Source organism: Ovis canadensis, chromosome 13 (assembly GCF_042477335.2).
Source record: "Ovis canadensis isolate MfBH-ARS-UI-01 breed Bighorn chromosome 13, ARS-UI_OviCan_v2, whole genome shotgun sequence".
NCBI classification, from domain to species: domain Eukaryota; kingdom Metazoa; phylum Chordata; class Mammalia; order Artiodactyla; family Bovidae; genus Ovis; species Ovis canadensis.
In genome coordinates this window covers 53,481,406-53,504,202 of record NC_091257.1, presented here as the reverse complement: position 1 = coordinate 53,504,202, position 22,797 = coordinate 53,481,406, and the positions used below count along the sequence as shown (strand labels likewise).

The window sequence follows — 22,797 nt, the reverse complement described above, 5'->3', positions numbered from 1 at the left end:
ACATTCTTGATGTACTCCTTTTCCTATTTGGAACCAGTCTGTTGTTCCATGTCCAGTTCTAACTGTTGCTTGCTGACCTGCATACAGATTTCTCAAGAGGCAGGTTAGGTGGTCTGGTATTCCCATCTCTTTCAGAATTTTCCATAGTTTATTGTGATCCACACAGTCAAAGGCTTTGGCATAGTCAAGAAAGCAGAAATAGATGTTTTTCTGGAACTCTCAACTAAAGACTAAAGAGGATATTGAGGGTGTGGAGTGAGTTATCAGACGTCACACAGTAAATAAGGGCAATGTGGTTGGGCAGATTAAACTCACTGCCTTCTTCATTCATAACTTTTAGAGATGTGGTCATCCTCTTCCTAGTACAAGGAGGGAGACAACCTACAAATGGAGATACTTCTTACAAATATAAATATTTCTTACAAGTACAAGGAGGGAGACAACCTACAAATGGAGATACTTCTTACAAATATAAATGTTTCTTACAAGAGGTAATTCCTACTGGCTAATAGTTTTTTCCAAGTCTGCTGTTTCTTAGAAAATAACCAGCTTAAAATAATTAATACACCAAGAGACATATTTGAGGGAGGCAAATTCTATTCCCCTATGTAAGCCAATGAGAACAAAGCTCCTTGAAGAAATGTAGTAGGCTGATTTATCTCTAAAGTTAGTAAACCATTTCACTCACAACAAAAGTTGAAGACCTTTCTTTTTCAAAATATTTATATCTTTCTTTCATTTTTGGGTGCACTGGGTCTTCATGCTGTGCCTGGGCTTTCTCTAGTTGCAGTGAATGTGGGCTGTTCTCTAGTTGTGGGGCACAGGCTTCTCAGTTGCAGTGGCTTCTCGTTGCAGAGCGCAGGCTCTAAGCGCATGGGCTTCAGTTGTTGCGGCTGGCGGATTCCAGAGCACAGGCTCAGTAGTTTTGGTGCATTTTGTGGCTCATTGCTCCGCGCCACATGAAATCTTCTTGAGCCAAGGATTGAGCCCATGTCCTGTGCATTGGCAGGTGGGCTCTTATCCACTGAAACACCAAGGGTGTCCCCAGACCTTTCTTGGTTACAGCCATGAAGACACAGACATGAACAGAATGTAAAACAAAGAATGTTGTCTGCTATCCATTTCTACAGGGATCAGTCATGAGCCACTGCAGCCTCTGATCTACAATACACCCTGAGAAGAATTCAGTACAAAACCCAGGATGAAACATTAAGTGTTTTGGATGGACAGGCCCCTAGACAGGCTAGTGAACACAAGTTAATGTGCTTGATACACACTTAGGCCAAACAATATCTAAACATCAGAGCCCAGAGTAGAGAAAGTTTTATTGAAGGCCATACAAGGTAATGAGTGGCTCATGCCCCCACCACCAAACCCAGAACTCCCCAAAGGGTTTCAGCAAAGCATGTTTTTTAATAACTAGACTTTGAGTCCTAATTCCACCACCCCCCCACCCCCCCACCCCCACCCCTCCCACCCCCACCCCCCCCACCCCCCCCACCCCCACCCCCCCCACCCCCCGCCATTCCCCTGCTGCTATTGACTGTTATTGGCTGATACTGACTATTCTACTAAGAACCATTTTGAAATCAGGAATCCTGAACTAATAAAATGGGTTGTGTTCTGCTTTCAGGAAATTAAAACACATTTTTTAATAGAAATATTAGTAATTTTAGGTAAGAGATAACACATTCTCGGGATACCACACTCTGTTCCAAATAAGAGGGGGTTGGGGGATGGGAGCGCTAGTGGTTTACAACTGCTGGATCACCGCAAGATTTGCGGCGCTTCCAGTGGAGCAAGTGGACCAGCGGCTCACAGGGATACGCCTTTGCCACCCCGGAACTACAATTCCCAGAATCCCACGGGGCAGGCTCCCCGGTTGATCAGGCTTCCAGGTTGATCAGGCTCCCCTGAGCACCACAGGTCTGCTGCACACATGGCTGCTCCCTGCAAGGCGGTGATCATTCCGGGGAATGGGGGCGAGGATGTGGCCACCCACGGGTGGTACGGCTGGGTGAAGAGGGAGCTGGAGCAGGTAGGAGCCGCCCCGAGCTGCGCTGGGAGAGTCGGCCTGGCGTCGCAGGGCGCCCCGCTCCCATCTCTTCGTGCAAAGCCCTGCCACCCTGTCTTAGATTCTGCAAGGAGGGCTGGAAATTGGGCTGGTGAAGCAGGCTGGAGGGCTTCTCTGAGACTAGAGTCCTAGCTTCACCTCTAGAAACTAGAGAACGCCAGCTTCCCGTATCTTCTGCAGGTTCAGCTAATTTTACCTGTCTCCTCTGCTCTCTGCTTCAGACTTTTAAATATTTTAATTCATAATGTTGATATATACAAAGGATGTACGTAACACGTGTGTTCATCCTGAAGCACGATGTAATCAATACCGGAGAGTCCTGTCACCAAGCTGAAATCTAGAACTTTCCCAATACCTTCAGAGCCATCTGTATGTCCCTCCATCCCATTTCCCTGCCCTCTGAACCAGTGAACCAGTGAAGTTGTTCAGTCGTGTCCGACTCTTTGCGATCCCACGGACTTTAGTCCATTCCTCCATCCATGGAATATTCCAGGCAATTGTACTGGAGTGGGTTGCCATTTCCTTCTCCAGGGGGTCTTCCCCACCCAGGGATAGAACCCAGGTCTCCGACATTGTAGGCTGACGCTTTACCGTCTGGGCCACCAGGGAAGCCTGTTTTTAAATTTACTCCACTGGGAAAAAAATGTGCTTTTCAACCTCCATATGTATGCTTTAAACAATACCTTGGTAAATTTGGCTTGTGAGTTTTATAACAATGGCATCTATGTGTTGTCTTCTGAAGGCTGAATTTTTTTTTAAACCCTCTTCCGTAATTAGGCAATGACTGTTTCCTGAGTTGCCAACCCCTAGAGCAGGTCTAGAATAAAATCTCAGGCTTATGGCTGAGAGCCACGAAGGAGCTAGAAAAGCTGTCCAGGAGGATGGGATCTCCCACTCTCTGTACCAGCTTTGTGTGCCACCTCTTACCTATTCCCTGGAGCATAGTCGGATTGGCTCCAGGTGAGTTTGTCTGGAGCCCTCTGTCTACATATACACCGGTGGTGATAAATGGAGATCTGTAGATGCACATATAGAGAGCTGCAGAGCTGGCTGGATGGAGAACTACTGACAGGTGGCAGTTCATGAGGAGGGACTGTTTGTTCATATTTAACCCACTTCATTTCATAATAGAAGTAAATACTTATTGAACTGATAAAGCTCATATCAGGTGTCTCATTTCTTATTAGCCATTACTAGTTGTAATTAAGCTCCTTATAATAGTTTTTCTTTCCCCCTCATATTGTAGATACCTGGTTTCCAGTGTTTGTCTAAAAATATGCCTGACCCAAGTAAGTTTTTTAAATCTATCTTTAAAAAGCCTCCTCTTGTTGGGTTTTGATCTTGCCATTTTCTGGTAGAGAAGCTGAAGGGAATACATACCTCAGGATGAATGATGGCAAGTATTTGGGGGGAGGAGGCTACAAACCAAAGGATGTGATAGAAAGTTCTAGGAGGAGCAAGAAGAGCACCCAGGGTTAGTAAAATTTAATTTTCAACTTTGTAAGCAACTTGATTTTCCCTTCTATAAGTCAAATATTTTCAGGCAGAATTCATGGGTTTTTCATTTGAGGCAGAGATGTGACAAAAGTTATAGCATCTCTATGAGATCCTAATATTAGAAAATGTAACCTTGCCACTTTTGTTCTGAGCATGTCTGTGACTTGTCTCGGGAATTTCCTTCTTGGAAAGAAAGAGTATATGTGGACGTCAACTTGAGAGACAATATCGTCAAGAGGATTTCTGTTTTTTAGTTGGAAAGTTTACATTAAAACTTCAGAGGTGTATTTTTTCTTTAGTATTTCCTTACAAGAACATGGTAAAAAAAAATAAAAACAAAATTATTTACCCAAACTACAGATTTCAGTATTTCCAACAGCAATACGGAAAACTTTGACTCCGTGAAAACAGCCTCATCCCCTGTTGGGGTCCTGCAGTTTATGGAGCAACCCTGTGTTAGAAGGGTGGGCAGGATTGAACTAAGACTGCCCCTGTTGAGTGACAGACTCTTCCTTTCCCCTGAACCTCAGTCACAGCACGAGAGAGCATCTGGCTGCCCTTCATGGAGACGGAGCTGCACTGTAACGAGGAGACCATCATCATTGGCCACAGCTCCGGGGCCATCGCGGCCATGAGGTTTGGTCCTTGTTGAATGTCAACCCCTTCCCCTGCCCCTGCCATGGGCTCCAGCCATGCTTGCCTGGGAAATAGCTGGTGCATGTCTTAAGTTTCCACTGCAGAGGAAACAGTGCTGCCCTCAGAAGTGGTAACATGATCTGTCCTAATTCCTTCCTGGTTTGGTTAGTGGATTAAAAAGAAATTTAATCCACTCAGACACAGATACAGTGATCCTTTTAAAACATGAGTGCCTCCAAACCCCAGCAGCTCCCGACCCTCCCAGAAGAACGTCTTGGCCTTCAACACCACCTCCACCCATGTCATCTCTGCCATCTCCCCCGAGCTGCCCCCAGCCTGGCTTACAGACCTCACCGCAGTCCTTGAACACTCTGAGCACGTGCCTTCCTTAGGCCCATGCTGGCCACTGTCCTACCTGGACTTAGTCCCAAGACAACCTGCGTGGCCTTCTCCTCTCCTAAGTCTCTACTCCACGTCACCTTCCAGTGAGGCCTTCTGGAATCACTCCCTGTGAAACAGCAACCTCACCTCACTGAATCTTACCCCCTTTATATCTGTGATGCCCCTTATTATCTATAGCACTTTTTATCATCTGACATCCTATTCATTTCTTGTCTGTCTCCTACCACTCAAATGTAAACTCCATTAGGTGGGACTTTGTTATTCTGACACTGAAACCCCAGTGCCTGGAGGAGTACCTGGCATATGGTAGGTGCTCAATAAATCCCTGTGGAAGGGTGGAGGCTGTTAACCACCCCCACCCCCAGCCCTCGGGGTTCACGGGCACATCCCTGCTGGCTTCTAAGGCCTAGAGTAAGGACAGAGCTGGCTGAATAGCCTGGTAGGGTTGGGTTTCCTCCTTATTTGTGAGGCTGGATGACAAAGGATTATTGTTTTGTGTGGCCTCTTGTCCCACTCAGTCTCTCAGGATGTCTCATGAATTGTTTGTCAGAGAAATCTTGCCAGGTTCCATAACCTGTGAGCCACACCTGTTGAAGCTATGAGAATTCTTTCTGATGTGGACCTGCAGAATCATGGTACAGTCATAGTGTTCACAAGCTGCAAGGGGTTGTCTGGAAAATGAAGAAATCACTTTACGCCAAAATTTGTACCAACTCAAGGCCAGCTGAATTTTTCTCAGGCCACTGCTCATAACCACGTGCCTTCTTTTAAAGGCAGGAGCCCCTTCCTGAGCCCAGTCTCTGCCCAGTGAGGGAACTATCTACACAGCTGAGTGTCTGCTTGCCGGCACTGTTTGAGGGAACAGGGCCAGAAACAGCAAGAAGGCCCAGACCTGCTGGGGGCGGGGGGTTGGGGGGGGACAGATGTGACACAATGCAAACGGTTAACAGCACAGAGTGGAGCATCGTGCAAGAGGCAAGGTTCTGCAATAGGACACAGACCACCCGCACCCATCACCTGGGCTGGGGAGGTGTCATGCCTTAGAGTGCTGATTCCTGGGCCTTGCTCTCAGTCCTCTGAATCAGATGCTCTGGGGCCGAGCCACGGAATCTGTGTGTTAACCAACCAGGTAAAGCCAGTGCGGGCTGAAGGTGGATGCACCCACACATCGAGATGAACGATTACACTTGTTATGCTTATTCCAGGCGAGGCCTGCACTACTTTGAGAACTGAGTAGAAGCTCAGGTAGCCCAGGTGAGGCAATTGCCTGCTGGGCACCTAGTTCTTCTGCAGTTTGCTTGCTCTTTTTCATACCAAGCTCAGCAGCCTGCACCACGTGCTTTCTGTAAGCTGAGTCAAGTGACTGTGGGTGGCTTACTGCCTTTCTGGGAATTACATTTAACACTAGACTTAAGCTACGTCATTCCTGTCTCTCCAGGTACGCCGAGACACACCGGGTGTATGCTATCGTGTTAGTGGCTGCGTACACATCTGACCTGGGGGATGCGAACGAGCGTGCCAGTGGTAAGTCTGAAGGCAGAGACCCTGGGGAGAGCCCCTCCTGTAGTCAAGGGGCTCCATGATAAAACAGCACTGTCTTCTGACAGGCTAACAAGACATCTAATCGCACATGAGAAATACCCACCACCCATCTTTAGATATAAGGTAGGCACTTAGAGCGGTGGACCAGCTTGTAATCCACGATCTAGAACTGAGCCCCTGAACCACACCCCCCTCTTCACCAGTAGCCATCTACTGGCTTCATCTTCAAGCCCTACAGATCAGCAGACTCACAGTGGGGTTCGGATTCTTCAGGTCCCTGCTGTGGTCCTCCCTAGAGCAGTTAGGGTGGAAATGGTCCACGGCACTGACAGGCTCGGGGCTTTTCTCACAGGCTACTTCAGCCGGCCCTGGCAGTGGGAGAAGATCAAAGCCAACTGCCCTCACGTTGTGCAGTTTGGCTCCACCGATGACCCTTTCCTTCCTTGGAAGGAACAACAAGAAGTGGCCGACAGGCTGGAAGCCAAATTGTACAAATTCACTGACCGCGGCCATTTCCAGAGCACAGAGTTTCATGAACTGGTTAGTGTAGTCCGGTCCATGCTGAAAGTACCAGCGTAGACAGGATGGTTCCTGCTGTCTGCGTAACAACATGAGAGGAGGGCAACTATCAGATTGTTAATAGTCAACAATCTCTGTTATCACATGAATACTGACACATAAAACAGATCCAATTAAGGCCCAAAATGCCTAAAAAAACAAGTTTCAATTTTTAAACAGCATTTTCGTTCTCAACAGAATCTACATCTCCTCAAATTGCTATGACCTAAAATATTTTTTCCCACTTGGTAAGGGACAGGGGACAACTTAACCACCCTTACCTGTCCAAAGTGAGTAAGGCAGAAACAGAAGCTAGGTTTCCTGACCCCCCAGTTCAGATTAAAACAGGTTTCATGTTACGTTGAAGAAGCTACACTGCTCTCTGACATAAAACTTTTCCGTTTTCGGGGAAAGAAAACATGACTAAGGGTCCAGAGTGTTGGTGAAGAGCTCTGAACGCTCTTCAGTTGGGAGCTGACCCCAGATGTTAACCCAGACCAAGTCCTTCCCCTTTGACCCCTGACCCCTCATCCTCAAACATGTCAAGAGGGACACACAAGGAGGTGGAGGCAGGGGCGTGCAGGGGCAGGTGGTAAACATGAGAAGGGTCAACTGGATCGGCGAGGATCAGGCCAGATCTCTGAGGGCACCCGGGCAACGAACAGGGAGAACTCCTGGGCCCTGTCGCCATGTGGGAATTTGCCAAGATATTGCCAATCTTTCTGATTTTTCAAGAAAAACAAATTTATATAGTGGGTTTTAAATTTAGGGACTATTGTGTGTGTGTGTGTATATATATATATAATCCATATGTACATGAATTATGTTCAGTCCACAGACATATGGGTTATGTTAGTTGGCAACTACAGTGTAAATAAATTTACAAACACTGCGAGACACAAAGTCCAGGCCATCCCTGTGTGACCTCTGCCTTAGGTATTCACTTACCCAGGTGCTGTAAATTTTTCTCTGTAAAGCCTGAGAAAAGCATGAGAAACAGACATCATGTCAAAGGACAAAGTCATGGCAACAATTTGGATTCTGTTAAATATTTTAAAAAATGATCTTTCCATGCCTCAAGTTTCGCTCTGTAGAGTGCTCCACCTTTCAGTCTCCATGGGCCTTGAGATCTCTTTTAGCATCATTCCATAATTTTCCTTCTAATCACACTCCCTCAAAAAACCCTTTCTCATTTTCCAATGTTTTTTGGCTATGATGATCCCTAAGATTTGCCTCAAACACTTTCCAGTAAATTCACACCAGACATTTGCTTCAGTAATGTGAATTCCCACTATTTACACCTCCTGAAGATTCAAAGGTGTCATCTGAAGCTGAAGAGTCTTGATTTCTAAATGTGCTTTTAAAAAGTCAGGAGACAAATCTAAGCTTTCAGCAGTAACAACCTTGGGGGGCTGGGAAAATTGGTAGCTATGGTATGGTGGACATCTGTTGTTTACTTCCTACAGCCAGGGAAGTTCTGAGTTTGCTGCGCTGAATGTGTCTTTTATAACTAAAAATAAATGATGAGTTAGTGAAAAGCAAAGTAGATAAATCAGTTGAATAATTCTCTTGAGAGAGGTTGTTTAGCACTGATATGGCCAAGCCTGTAATCAAAGTTTGACTCTGTTTGAATTATTTGGCAGTAGTAATTGTTCTATGTATGCTATTTCTTGTTTTCTGCAGTCTTTTCTTAAAAGTAAAAACTTACACAAGTAACAGTCCATAATACTATGTTGTACTCTTTCTCTGTAGAAAAAAACAAATACATACAATTCAGAAATCATTAACTTTGCTATTCTTCATTCCTATAAAAGTAACTTGAGTTTAGAGCCATCTGGCAGTCCAGTTGTGCCACTCAGCATGGCAGCCAGTAGCCACGGGGAGCCAGCAGGACAATGTGCAGTTCTTCATTCATGGAAGCCACAGTGCAGGTGCTCTGCCATCATGGGTGACCAGCGGCTGCCTTGCTGGACAAAGATACAGAGCATCTCCATCCTGAGAGAAGGTTCTCCTGGACAGCACTATGCTAGAGCATGTGATACATTCTTCCCTCACCCACCACCACAGTCGAAGTGACTCCACTGAGTTACTTTTGATTGGTTTGCTTAGTTAATCATGATAAAAATGACTGCCCCATAAAACTTACTCATCACCAAACTGAGATCAGAGAAGTCACATGACAGAATCCCACATGAAGTATTCATTAAAACTATCAGATCGCGGCCTTTCATGATTCTCTGTTTGACTCTGTATGTACAGATCAGTATAAAGCAGAGACGGGCCTTGACAAACTCCAGGGAATATCTGTTTTCAGGTGAGCAAAATGTCATACACTAAACAGAGATCAGCTGTGAGGAGTAGGACTTCATGTCCGGTTGGACTTTGTGGTGTCGTTGTGAGCCTAGAGCCCCACAGTTTGTTCTGGTCAGAACTTATTCCTGTAAATATCCATGTAACCAACATCAGAGGTGCTGTATTTTTAAATCACCTCTTTCCTTCTTAATATAGAATGAAAAACAGGATAAGGGGAAAAAGTTTAAAGGGACTCTTTAGTCTGGTAGGCAAGGAATACTGGTTTAGCCACAGATTCTCAACTTTAAACAATCTCTGGCCCTCAAGATATAGTACAAAGTCTGTATTTAAAAAGAAAAAAAAAATCAGTATTTAAAACACAAACTGGTTTTCTTTCCACTTCTGACTCTTTGACAGGCCAGATCCCAGGAAGGCAGATACTCATCTTACCAGTCCACTCTCGGGGGAACAGAAGCCCTCTATAGTTTTGGGCTCTCAGACCCTTCTGGATCTTACACATACCCAATAACTGAAATGATCTGTGTTTCAAACACCAGTGTCATCAAATGCTAATTCTATAGAGCTCACCACAGAATTTACATGGTTCTTACAAATTGGTTACTGAGCTGAGTTTTATTTTACTATTTATCTCAAAATAACCCTTGTGATGGTTCTCCAAACTGGGGTTTGAAACCAGGCCCCAGTAGTAACTTTCCTTTCCCTTGGCCCCTGGCTTTTGACCTGGATGCAGAAACCTTTAAGTGGTGCTACAAAGTGAAAGTATGACAGCTGAGATTCTAAAAGGCCCTATAGCTGAATTCTGTGCAACAAAACATCAGGTGACCCATTGTTTTCTATTCAGCTAAGGATTGGGACTGAAAGTGCTACTGAAACTGAGGACAGTTATAACAACTTCTTGCTTAGTTTAGACCTGTTATACCATGATATTTAAGACAATATGGAAACAAACTGAAGATAGGATAAGGAAACAAGAATGATACTCCCTCCCCGACAAAAGGAATGGAAGGCAATGGATTATTTTTAGTTTTAATTTTAGTTAAATAAGAATCTAGGGGAAAATTCTAGCAAATAATACAATTGAGCCACAGACTTTAACAACAAAGAGCCAGGGAAGATATTCCCTTTAGGATGAGAACAATGAACATTTATGCACTGAAAACATGACCTTGACAACAGTTACCATTTGGGTTTGAGGTAAGTACACCAATGTCATCCTCGGAAAGAATATTTCTGACATAAAAAGGCATCAGTAGTGTGTGGAAAGGGATGCTCTACTGTCTCCCACCTCATGCTCCAAGTCTGCGTCCTCAATGAAACCATGGAGAAAACAGAAACGGTGACACTGAGCCATATGTAAAAAATTCCCAATGAAGACCTTGATAAACACCTTTAAAACAGGCATTTTAAAGTTCTGACCATTATCACAGTCCTTGGCGAATACTGACTTGCTGGCTTCTTTTCTTGTGAATCATCAGAAGTCTCGAAAGTTCCAACAGGTGGTCTTCCAAGAGGTTCTGAGTATTTTACTTACTGAAGAATGGATTTCTCCACTAACCTTATTATCTGTTTCATACCCTGCTGACTACACTATCAATATAAATTTAGTCTTCATAGATTAAAAAAAATATTTTTCTGTAGCAGCAAGTCTGTACCTTGAATGCTTTCAAGGGAGTGTGATGTTCCATCATGAATTAAATTATTTACTTCCGAAGTAACTTCATTTGCAAAACGTCAGCAAAGTTCATGGCTTTCTATTAAAATTCCAGCCATTCTGTCATGTAAATACAGTTAGATGGTGAAATCTCACCACCTTCATGGCAGTCGTCAAAAACCTTTAGAAAAGAAAAAAGGTTACATTAAAACTCAAGTTTTAAAATTAGTATATTATAGGTAATGCCTTAAATATCAACTACAACTAAAAATTCTAACAAAATATCCAATATTTCAAGCATTTATTTAAAGCAATATTAAAAAGAAAACTTTCGAAGTGAAAGGTTAGGTCCTGAAGAGGACCTGCTCTGATCATGGAGTGAGACGGATACTGTTTGCCACAGCACTAAGCTGACTAGTCTACCTGTCCACTGGGCAGAAGGCAGGCAACGGTCCTGTACACACGAATGACTTAATCTTGACTAATCAAGTGTTTCATATTTAGTCACCTTCCTTCTTGTGAAAGTGCTAAATAGAATTCCCAACAGAGTAGCCTTTTTTCTGGGAGTTGAAACCAGGGCATGAGCCGTAGACAACAGAAAGCAGACAGGCAATCCGAGAATATACACACCACGAGAGCCCGGACAGAGCCTGCAGCACGAGTGGGAACGAACAAATGACGAGTGTGGCGTGCTGCAAGGGAGAACAGGTCACCTCCGGGAGGGAGGCCTGGTGGTCAAGTCTCAGCTCAATGCTCTCAGTCTTCCTTGCCCTAAGTCCCCTCACACTAACTAATACCAGTAGCTCCAAGGGTGCAGGAGGATTATGAGACCACAGACATTTTCAAAAACATGTCTGGCCCACAGCAGGTTCTCACCAAACACCATTACCCTCCCTACTTAGGTGAAATGGTTAGCCCTCAGCAAAAACTGCATTTTGCAGGGAACTCTCAATGTATGCTCAATGTATGTGGCAGCCTGGATGGGAGGGGAGTTTGGGGGAGAATAGATACATGTATAAGTATGGCTGAATTGCTCTGCTGTGCATCTAAAACTATCACATGGTTAATCGGCTATACCCCAATAAAAAATAAAAGGTTAAGAAAAGAATTGTGCATTTTGGGATCAAGAGCAGAAAACCAATTTCCTTAAGGTGGTTATTATAGAGAAGAATATAAGGTGATGACATGCTCATTAAAGGTCTGTCATCAAGGTTACATGGTGGTTTTCAGCAGCTCTTGCTGGTACGTTAAGTTAGGTGGCATCTGCAGTCGCAGGCAGTTAAGTAGAAAGAGAAGCCATTTTAACTCACTGGGCAGAGTCCGCAGGGCGCCCGGACCAAGCCTGTGGGCGGGATGATGGGACTGACCGCCCGGTAGAGTTTCATGTGTCCGTCCACACTGCCAACAGTACCCTCTTTGGCAGCAATGATCGTCATCTCTACTTTCCCATCATAAATGAGTGTATTCAAGATGGTCTCTATGTCCTCCATGGACAGCTCCACCTACAAAAGCAGTATGTTAGAAAGGACTCAAAACAAGGAGTCATCCTTCTGGAGGGTATTGATAACAGTAAAAGGTCACAATTCTTGATGAAGTGGGGAAGGATTATGCTACAGTAACTGAAAGCACAAAGAAGCTGAACAACGGCCAGAGTGAGAGTAGACCACTCAGATCCCAGGGATAGAGCTCTGAGCTCACTGCTGAGCTTGACACCTGCTGATGTCTTCACCCTCCTAAGGAGGATCTAGACTTGTCACATTTCCAAGATCTGATGGAGATTTATAAAAATGCTTAAGCAGAAAGGTACTTTAGACAGCAAATAGTCCAAATTCCTGTGTTGTTTTTTTTTTAATAAAAGAGAACTGGAGAGCAGAAATGAAAATGACTTGTCCATGCAGCCACTTCAGCATCTTCTCTGATGGTGAGGGGCAAGTAAGCACAGTGTCCATATGTACAGATCTTCGAAAGAATGTGCCGACAGTGCCACTTACATCTCATAAGTAGAAAACTACCAATAAATGACAACCGATACTAATAATGGATGTTTGGCACATATGTTGAAATGTCCCCAGGAGAGTCAAGAACTTGTCAGAACAGACTTTTGCATCTGGTAGTGAAATGCATGGCCAGGCTTCCACCCTGGAGCCCATGCTCAAGGACATTCAATTCAAAAAGTGCCTGACGGCAAGGACTGCCTTTGCCTGCCTGGCTTAGGACAGTGGGTTCTACATTTTGCAGGTTCTGTAGAATGTACACAGGTATCACCTGAGAAGAGGGTCTGGGCCAGATGTGTTTAGAATACAGTGTAAACCATATCCCTGCGATGAAGCAAAAGTTTTTTAAAAATAAGATGAAAATTAGAGACTGGGCTCTGACCTTACTGATTCCCAATTCGCAGATATACTTCCACACTTCATGTGATGAAGCAAATGAACTATTTCTTTGTATCATTGGATTCTGTTTGCTTTCTCGTGCTGTTTCTGCCTATAAGGGTAGAAATACAAATTTCATGAAGAATACCTTCTGAACACAATTTCTATAGAGGATAATCAACAACAGGACCTATTTTGTTTAGGAAAAAGGACCAATTTCACTATTTTCAATTCCTATAAGATACAATATGTATTATTAAACATTCCTTATGAAAAAACTGAAAAAAAAAAAAACCCACTGGGAGGGATGTTTCCTCAGTTATGGCTCACCTTGGTTTGTAGGAATTTAAAACACTGTTGGTTAAGCACCTCCACAAATTCAGATTCAAAATCCTGGTCACTGTACCAGGCCCCACCTGTCACAGAGCGGTCTGGCTGCAGGTTATAGAGCATATACACCTTTTTTTTTGAGGCCTAGGGGGTAAAAAACCACACACATAGCAGATGGTTAAAAGGTAACAAAGCAGTCTTCCAAAACTAAGACTTAAAAACCCCAAAGCTTTATATTTCACACCAGTGTGGGATTTACTGTGACTACAGGACAGCATACCAAGTCGCCTTGTGCTTGGCTTCGCCTATTAACACCTGACATTATCAGAGAACATCAGTTACGGCTAATGGACTAAAGCAGCATCTCCAAATGGTCCAATATGAGCTACAGTTTTTAAAATGTCTTTTTAATCAGTTGTTTTAAATCATGACATAGCCGAAAGAATGATAAACACCTAAAATATCCTTGGAGCAATATACGTACAATGAACGTTCAAGAGAAGAAAACAGACTGTTACTCACTGCCACAGACTTAACGGCTTTGATAAGCTTTTTACTTTCCAAATTCTTTAGAATTTTGTTAATTTCTGTTAATGGCAAGTTGCTTTTGTATCGGATGTCTCTGCTCCATATTCCTGTAAGAAAGTAAAGTAAGTTTAACACTATAGGATCTGTGTTTCTTTTCCCATTGCTTATATCTCATTGTAAATCTAGCAGAATATGTATATAATCCTGGAGCATTGCTATAGGAAAAATGATGCACAGGTAAGAATCTCAGATAAAGTAACAAAAATATGCAAAAAAGCTGTATGTTCCATTTTCTAACTGGAAATTTCTTGGAATGCTAGCATGGCATCTTTTAAAAATCATATGATAAGGGACATTTTTCTAAAGGAAGAAAAATCTTTATGTCATTGAATTAACATACATTGGCCTTTCCATGCCCTCCTACATTCCAGCCTCTTTTTTCTATAAATTTCACTTTAGATCGTATACTGTGAAAAACAAACTTAAGTTTGGGTCAGGGTCAGTTGCCATCCTCAACGGAGAGCAATTAAAAAAAAAAAAAACCTTTATGAGAGCATCTATGTGTATGTATGTTCACTATACTTGGAAAACAGAAAGATTATAGTTCTTACAGTCACTAAGAACCTGTGCAGAAAGTTACAATTTTTCTTTCAAAGAAGGAAATAAGTATTATATGTATAAAGGGAATTTATGTAAAAATATTTTGCTGTATTTTCTTCCCAACGAACAGGCATAAGATAGGAAGATTTTGTTTTAAATAGAGAATGCTGTCTTCATATTTATTTTTTAAATGTAATTTAACTTCCTAACACATATAAAAATTGTACAATTTTAGGTTACATCATAATTGCTGAAGCTAATATCAATGACTCAAACAGGTCTTAAATTGTAATAACAGCAATTAAGATCCCGCTCTTTGAGGGCGACAGGAGAGGAACTAAACAGCTGTGGAAGGAGCTACATCAGACACTGCCATGGGGCACTAGGTGTCCCATGGTTTCCCACAAAAACCAAAGAGATGTTACAATCCACAATTTATAGATAAGAGGAAGAAACAAAGGCTTCCAAAATTTAGAAAGTGAGGATTAAAAAAAAACCTTCAGTTTTAATTTATTTGCTTCAGATAATACATGTACATGGTTCAGAATTCAGAAGTTTCTTTCCATCTCTGCCCATGGCCATCTAGTTCCTGCCTCCCTTGAGGCAACAACGGCCTCACTCTTGGGTGTCCTTCAAACATTATGTACATTATAAATATATATATGTGTGTGTGTGTGTGGGGGTATGTGTGTTATATTTTCTTCTCCTTTGAACACAAAAGGCAGCAGACTGAACTGCCTGCTCTACACCCTGGGAAGCCAGCGTCTCCATCCCTAATATCTGGTCCGAGAGACAATGTTTTTTCTGCTTGTTCCTCTAAAACTTACCTTTATTTCCTGCATCCTCTATAATCTGATACACTAGTTTTTCTTGGTTATCTGATCCTTTCATTTTACTGCAGGGGAATAAAGCAGAATTAAAAAGGCAAAGAGGTACAGGCTAATCTAATAATCTACACGATCACTTAAAGGAATGAGTAGACAAGTCATCACATTTACCAAAAGAAGGGCTTACCTTAAAAAGAATGAGACAGGGCTGTATGTACCAGAATGAAAAGATGTCCAAGATACAGTAAGTGAAAAAAAACAAGGTGCAAAACAGTATGGATAGCATGATCCAAATTTGTTAAAAAAAAAAAAAGAAAAGAGATTATATATAAATATATGGTATATAAATATATAATCAGCTATATATATTTATATATACCTATAAGGAAGGATATATACCAAATTATTTAGAGTCACTATCTCTGGGAAATGGAACTCCTGTGGGAGGTGAGATAATTTGCAGAACCAGGTTTACATGATGCAATTCTGTACTGGCCTTTCCCACCCAAACATGTATTACTTTTACAATATTAAAAATAAAAAATCAGGTGCTTACCCAGCATTCTGAGAATCCTTTATTCTATACAGAAGTCCTGTATTGCTCCTTAAGAGATCCAATTGACCCTAAAGTTTTGGTTTTTTTTTTAAAGAAAGAAAATAGCAGTGAACTATTTTGGAGACATATCAAATCCAATGGCAAGCATTAATACACTCTTCAATATTTTACACAGACTAAAATATCCTACCTTGTATGATTGTCAGTTCCTCCCTTGAGTACTTAAGATTTTCCCTACATATCACATGTGATATGTATATTTTTTAAACTTAGCTCTTTATATCACCATTTCCTCAAATATTAATATGCAACAATTTCCTACATGTTAGATCCTAGCCTGGTTATAAGATCAATGCATAAGAATTTTAAACAAGCAGCTTTAGAATAATAAAAATTCATATTCAAGTAAACTGAGTAAATATAAACATAATAAAATACAACATCTTTAAAAAGTTCAGATAAAGGCTATTCATGCAAAAATATTTTGACACAATGATTCCATGCTCTTGCATTTCCTTGAGTCTGAACTTGTGAGAATGCCGATGGCTGTACCACTGGGCTCCTGGCAGTTCAGGGAAGCATCACTGAGAGAGGTTCCCATGAGTCAAGGCTGGGCAAACCCGTAACTTGGAATCAGGTTGGTATATGGGTGAACAGCAGTCCTTTCCCTCCCAGCCCAATTTGGAAGTTTCATTTAGTTGTTTAATTTAATTTGTCAATGTTTAATGAACACCTGTCCTGGGAACATGTTTGGGGTGGGGAGGACAGACATGAATTCCAACAGAGAACTCCACAGCTGATTTCAATACCATCGGGGTGGCGTGAGGACAGAGCCAAGTGAAGGGGGGGATGGGCTCCCAGGAAATCAGCTTTGGCCCAGCCTGTGGGTTCAGGGGTGCTGCCTGGAGTTGAGTCTTAGGATGAGGAGTCACTGTGTGGGGAAAGGAGGAAGGGCCTTCTAAGCAGGGAAGACAGCATGAGCAAAGGCCTGAGACACAAAACAGCGTGATGTGCCAGGGAACTGAGAAACAAGCTGTTCCCTGTGAAAACTAACTTGTGAGGCAGGTGGTGCAGGGAGATGAGGTCGGTGGGGAAGGCAGGGGCTCAGAGTGGTAAACCCTGGAGTCTGGACTTGAATCTCCAGAGTTGAGAGAAGGGCTTCTGGTGGGAGAGTAACTTGGTCAGAACTGCCTTTAAGACAGAGCAGGTTGCTCTGAGGCACACGCAGCGAGGAAGGCCATTAAGATGCACCCAACAGTTCAAGTAGAAGCCAAGAGCCTGAACACATGCAGGGGTAGGAAGAGTGAAAACGGGAACGAATGTGAGGATAGTTTAAGGCAACCCACTCCAGTACTCTTGCCTGGAGAATCCCATAGACGGAGGAGCCTGGTGGGCTACAGTCCACGGGGTCGCAAAGAGTCAGACACGACTGAGTGTCTTCACTTTCACTTTAAGAGCTAAAATCAGCGACACTAGTGATTTATTAACAGTTACTCCCTTGCTTAAAATTCTTGAGTAGCTTTACCACTGCCCACTGCAGGACTGGCAACAGGTGACTGCTGAGGCTAATTTTCAGACAGAAAAAGGCTGAAAGTGGAGTCTGAGGACAAAAACATTTATCACCACACTTGCTCTATGCTTCCAGAAGCTGAAGACCTTCACCACGGTGAAGCAACTAGAAATCACAACACTCTTTCTCTTTCAGTTAGAACAGCGTTCAGCAATCTGGTGCACTGCTTTTTTTTTTTTAATTGAAGTAATGTTATATTAGTTTCAGGTGTACAACATAGTGATCTCAAGTTTTTATAAACTCTACTCCACTTAAAGTTATTATAACATGTTGGCTATATTCCCTGTGTTGCACAACACATCCTGTTTCACCTCTTATGCCCCTCCCCAGTTCCCTCTCCCAACTGGTAACCACTAATTTGTTCTCTGTATCTGTGAGGCTGTTTTGTTATTAACATATTCATTTATTTTTTAGATTCCACACATAAATGATAACATATAGTATTTGTCTTTCTGACTTATTTCACTAATACCCTCCTCCAGGTCCATCAATGCTATTGCAAATGGCAAATTTCATGCTTTTTTTTTACAGTTGAGTAGTATTTCATTGTGGAGAAGGAAATGGCAACCTACTCCAGTGTTCTTGCCTGGAGAATCCCAGGGATGGGGGAGCCTGGTGGGCTGCCATCTAAGGGATCGCACAGAGTCGGACACGACTGAAGCGACTCAGCAGCAGCAGCAGTATTTCATTGTATGTATATGTGTGTGTGTATCTCTTAACTATATATGTATGCCACATCTTCTTTATCCACTCATCTGTTGATGGGACAGTCAGGTTGCTTCCACATTTGGTTATTGTAAATAATGTTTCCATGAACATTTGAGAAGTGAAGCTGCTCAGTCGTGTGCAACTCTTTGCAATCCCATGGACTGTAGCCTACCAGGCTCCTCTGTCCATGAAATTTTCCAGGCAAGAGTACTGGAATGGGTTGCCATTTCCTTCTCCAGGGCAACTTCCCGACCCAGGGATCCAACCAGGGTCTCCCACACGGCAGATAGACGCTTTACCCACTGTGCCACCAGGGAACATGTGGGTGCATAGACCTTTCTGAATTAGTCTTTTTGTTTTCTTTGATATATATAGCCAGGAGTAGAACTGCTGGATTGTATGGTAGTTCTATTTTTAGTATTTTTGAGGAACCTCCATACTGCTTTCCATAGTGGTGGTACCAATTTACATCTCACCACCTACAGTGTACAAGGATTCCCTTTACTCCACATTGCCACCAATATTTGTTGTCTGTGGTCTTTTTCATGATAGCCACTCTGACAGGTGTCAGATGATACCTTATTGATTTGCATTTCTCTAAAAATACTGCTACAGTTTCTGTCAGAGCGTGTTCTGCCTATGTTTTCTTCTAGTTTTACAGTTTCTGATCTCACTGTTAGGCCTTTAATCCATCTTGGAGTTTGATATGGTGTGAGAAAATGTCCTAGTTTCATTTTTTTCCATGTGGTTATCCATTTTGCCCAGCACTACTTGTTGAAGAGACTCTTTTCCCCATTGTGCATTGTTTCCTCCTTTGTCTTAGATTAACTGACCATACGTGGATGGGTTTATATCTGGGCTTTCTATTCTGGTCCACTGACCTATATGTCTCTTTTTATGCCAGAACCATACTGTAGTATGGTCTGAAGTTAGGGAGCATGATACCTCCAGCTTTTTTCTTTTTCTCAAGATTGTTGTGGCTATCTGGACTCTTTTCTGTTTCACAGGCATTTTTGTATTATTTGTTCTAGTTCAGTAAAAAGTGTCCTGGGCATTTTTATAGGGATTGCATCAGATCTGTAGATTGCTTTGGGTCATATGGACATTTTAACAATATTAAATCCTCCAGTCCATGACCACTGGATATCTTTCTATTACTTTGTAGTATTTTCAATTTCATTCATCAGTGTTTTAAAATTTTCAAAGTTAGGTCTTTCACCAGTTTGTCCCTAGCTGTTTTACTCCTTTTATGTTACTTTTAAAAGACTGTTTTCTAGCTTCCTCTTCTTGATAGTTCATTATTAGTGTATAGGAAAGCAACAGATTTCTATATATTAACCTTGATCCTGCAACTTTACTGCATTCACTTATCAGTTCTAATAGCTTTTTTGATTGAGACTTTAGCATTTTCTTTATACAGTATCAGCCATCTGCAAGTAAGGACAGTTTCATTTCTTCCCATTTGTATGCTTTCTTTTTCATATCTGACTGCAGTGGCTAGGACTTCCAATACTATGCTAAATAGAAGTGGTGAGAGTGGGCCTCTTTGTCTTCCTCCTGATTTCAATTTTTTCTTTCCCTTTGGCCATGCCTCACAGCTTGTGGGCTCTTAGTTCTCCAACCAGAGACTGAACCTGGCTCCTAGCAGTCAAAGTGCCAAGTCCTGACTACTGAACTACCAGGGAATTCCAGTCTTCCAGATTTTAGAGGACAGGTTTTCATCTTTTTGCCACTGAAGATGATTTTCTCTGTGGGTTTGCCAGAAACAGTCTTTATTATGTTGAAGTATGTTCTCTCTATACCAGCTCTGATGAGTTTTGATCATGAATGGATGTTCAATTTTGTCAAATGTCTTTTCTGCATCTGTTGAGATGATCATGTGACTTTTAAGCTTCCTTTTAATGTGGTGTATTATACTGACTGATTTGTGCATACTGAACCATTTTTGCATTCTTATAATAAATTCCATTTGATCATGGTGTATGATTCTTTTTGTATATCGCTGAATGTGGTTCACTAATATTTTGTTGAAGATTTCTACATGTATATTCATCAGAGACACTGGCTTCTGATTTTCTCTTTTTACTAATATCTTTGTCTGATTTTGGTATCAGAGTAATCATGGCCTTGTAGAATGAATTTGGGAGTGTTTCCTCCTTTTCAAATTTCTGGAACGGTTTCATAAGGATAGGTATTTGCTCTTCTTTATATGTTTGGTAGAACTACCCTTTGAAGCTATCCAGTCTTGGACTTTTCTTTGCTGGGAGGCTTTGATTAATAATTTAATTTTACTACTAAAATTGAATTAGTAATCAGACAATTACAATCTGGTCTGCAGAAATTGTCTATTTCTTCCCGATCATCACATGTTTATCCCTAAGTTTACATGTTTATTGTAGTTATAGTTGATTTTTCCATTTGTGACTTTCAATCTTCATACTAGTTTATGTATTTGATCCAAAGCCTTTACTATATATTTGCCTTTACTAGCAGCAAGAAGCAAACAGAAGGTGGGAAAAGATTATGCCTACATGTACATGTGTGTCAGTATGTACCTTAGTGACAAATTACTAAATATGACAGTTAAAACACAATTATTTGTCTTGTAAAAATGCATATTACTTCTTTCCTTAGTTTAGGCAGTCTAAGCTGTTTCCTGGTTTGAAGTCTTATCAATCACAACCTACCACACTTTTGAGAATGGTTTCATTCTACATAACAGAAAGTAATGACAATCACAACATATAAATAATTACGTGAACTAGCTGGATTCACCTTACCATGGACAACAGTCTATTGATGGCCACTGCCCGCTGTTGGGCTTCTATATGCGGCATTTCATTCTGAATTACTTGGTCTGTGATTCCATGAGGGAACTGGTGACATAATTCTATAATCCTAGGAACAAAAGAATTAATGATATTTATGTTTTTACCTAGTTCAAGAGGCAGTAGGGGAAAAATACAGGCAGAACAGTCTAGAAGTGTGCCTTTTTTCACATTTGACAGATAATCTGGGTTTCTACAATGGTTCTGAATGAAAGCACGTTAAAACTTGAGGAAGATGCTTTTGAAGTACACGTTTGCATTTTTATTGTATTTAAGATTATTCATATGAACTTTAAATCAGGACAAAAGTCAAATGAAAACAGAAAAACACATTAAAGCTGAGGCTTCAGTTTTCTCAGATGCAACAAGTATGACAAAGTGAAGAGACAGTGCCTTGGGTAGCCATAGGACAATTCACCACAACTGGGACCTGTTTTTGGAATTATCCCTAACAAACAAAAATAAACCTCAAGTTTCACCCTGTCACAGGATCATCATATGTGTTACTAATAACAGTTTAAGAAAGCTGGGGTCTTTATAAATTCTGTGGTAGCCTAAACATTGCAGTGCATGGTAGAGAATATAAAATTTTATGATGCTTCAGTTCAGTTCGTTCAGCCGCTCAGTCGTGTCTTTGCGACCCCACGGACTGCAGCACGCCAGAGCTCCCTGTCCATCACCAACTCCCGGAGTTTACTCTAACTGACGTTCATTAAGTCGGTGACGCCATCCAACCAACTCATCCTCGTCGTCCCCTTCTCCTCACGCCCTCAGTCTTTCCCAGCTTCAGGATCTTTTCAAAAGAATCAGTTCTTCGCATCAGGTCGCCAAAGTATTGGAGATGCTTTGGGAGATGCTTTGGGTAAGCGTAAGATGCGTTGGGTGCCCTAAAACCTTCACTTAAATATCGCGTTCAAACTGTTTGGTGTCTGTTACTTCATAATCGAAAACTGCACCCTAAGTCTGGTTAAACCTTCCGTCACGGGAGTTCCTTGGTAACAAGGACGATCCTGGATCAGAACGTGTTTGCACCAGTAACCCCATCAAGTCGCAAGGAGTCTGACACGACCAAGCGACTAACACTTTTCCGGGGGGAAAACGCCGAGTCTTCACTCTGGGCGTGGACCACTTTAACGAAAGGTGCGCCTGAGTAGACAGCTTCCCTGACAGACCCAGGGAAAGGCCGGCCACACAATCTCCTCAACTGTCCGACTCGCTCTGAACTTCTTAAGAGTGCAGTCTTCTGGAGACGGGAGAAGGGTCCGGGAGAAAGGGGGCCTCCAGAGGCGGGGAACAAGCCTCACTCCCCGATTTACCTGTTTTCGATTTCCACCGGATCCGCGTCAGGCGGCTGCACCTTCACCTTCACCTCGGCCATGAGGGCGCAGGTGCCGGGACCTTGGGGGAAGAGACCCCTCCGGGCGGCCGGACTGCGAGCCGAGAGAAGCCGGACACGGGTGAAGACAGCGTTCGGCCTGCGCAAGGGACTTTCTTCCTCAGGTCGCAGGCGGTCCTTCCTTGCCGGTCGCCTAGAGGTGGCCAAGACGCGCCTGCGCCGCTTCACGCTCGCGCGCGCCGTTCTGACATCTTCATTCTGGTATTTCGTTCTGGTATTTCCAGAAAATCATCGACTGTTGTACGAACGAGCCTGGTTCTCATTTTGAGTTGGGAGGCCACCTTGTAGCGCTTTCCAACCTCTGTGAAGGCAAGTTCTCGGACGCCTACGCTTAGGCCTGAAGAAAGGAGCGCTCTGCGGCCGCCTGTCTCCGGGCCAACCGCAGGGGCGGAGCTAGTTGCTAGGAAGC

At 42.6% G+C, this 22,797-nt stretch overlaps 2 protein-coding genes across 3 annotated transcripts; one reads left to right on the top strand and one right to left on the bottom strand.

Moving 5' to 3' along the window:
• Window positions 1–1,849: 1,849 nt before the first annotated feature.
• RBBP9 (RB binding protein 9, serine hydrolase) lies at window positions 1,850–8,496 on the top strand. The gene is made up of 5 exons (XM_069547809.1): window positions 1,850–2,038; window positions 3,321–3,363; window positions 4,102–4,207; window positions 6,048–6,133; window positions 6,504–8,496. Exons 1-5 carry the CDS (start codon window positions 1,940–1,942, stop codon window positions 6,728–6,730), a joined length of 561 nt encoding a protein of 186 aa, XP_069403910.1. The 5' UTR covers window positions 1,850–1,939; the 3' UTR covers window positions 6,731–8,496.
• Window positions 8,497–10,039: 1,543 nt separating this feature from the next.
• Window positions 10,040–22,777, bottom strand: POLR3F (RNA polymerase III subunit F). Of its 2 annotated transcripts, XM_069547807.1 has the most exons (10): window positions 22,309–22,765; window positions 20,945–21,062; window positions 15,887–15,954; window positions 15,518–15,538; window positions 15,331–15,398; window positions 13,898–14,010; window positions 13,376–13,519; window positions 13,050–13,157; window positions 11,984–12,175; window positions 10,040–10,854 (listed from the first exon to the last, which is right to left on the bottom strand). In XM_069547807.1, exons 1-10 carry the CDS (start codon window positions 22,368–22,370, stop codon window positions 10,777–10,779), a joined length of 972 nt encoding a protein of 323 aa, XP_069403908.1. In that variant the 5' UTR covers window positions 22,371–22,765; the 3' UTR covers window positions 10,040–10,776. The 2 variants fall into 2 exon arrangements, with proteins under 2 accessions (XP_069403908.1, XP_069403909.1); XM_069547808.1 differs by lacking the exon at window positions 15,518–15,538 and having other exon boundaries at window positions 22,309–22,777.
• Between the last annotated feature and the right edge of the window lie 20 nt (window positions 22,778–22,797).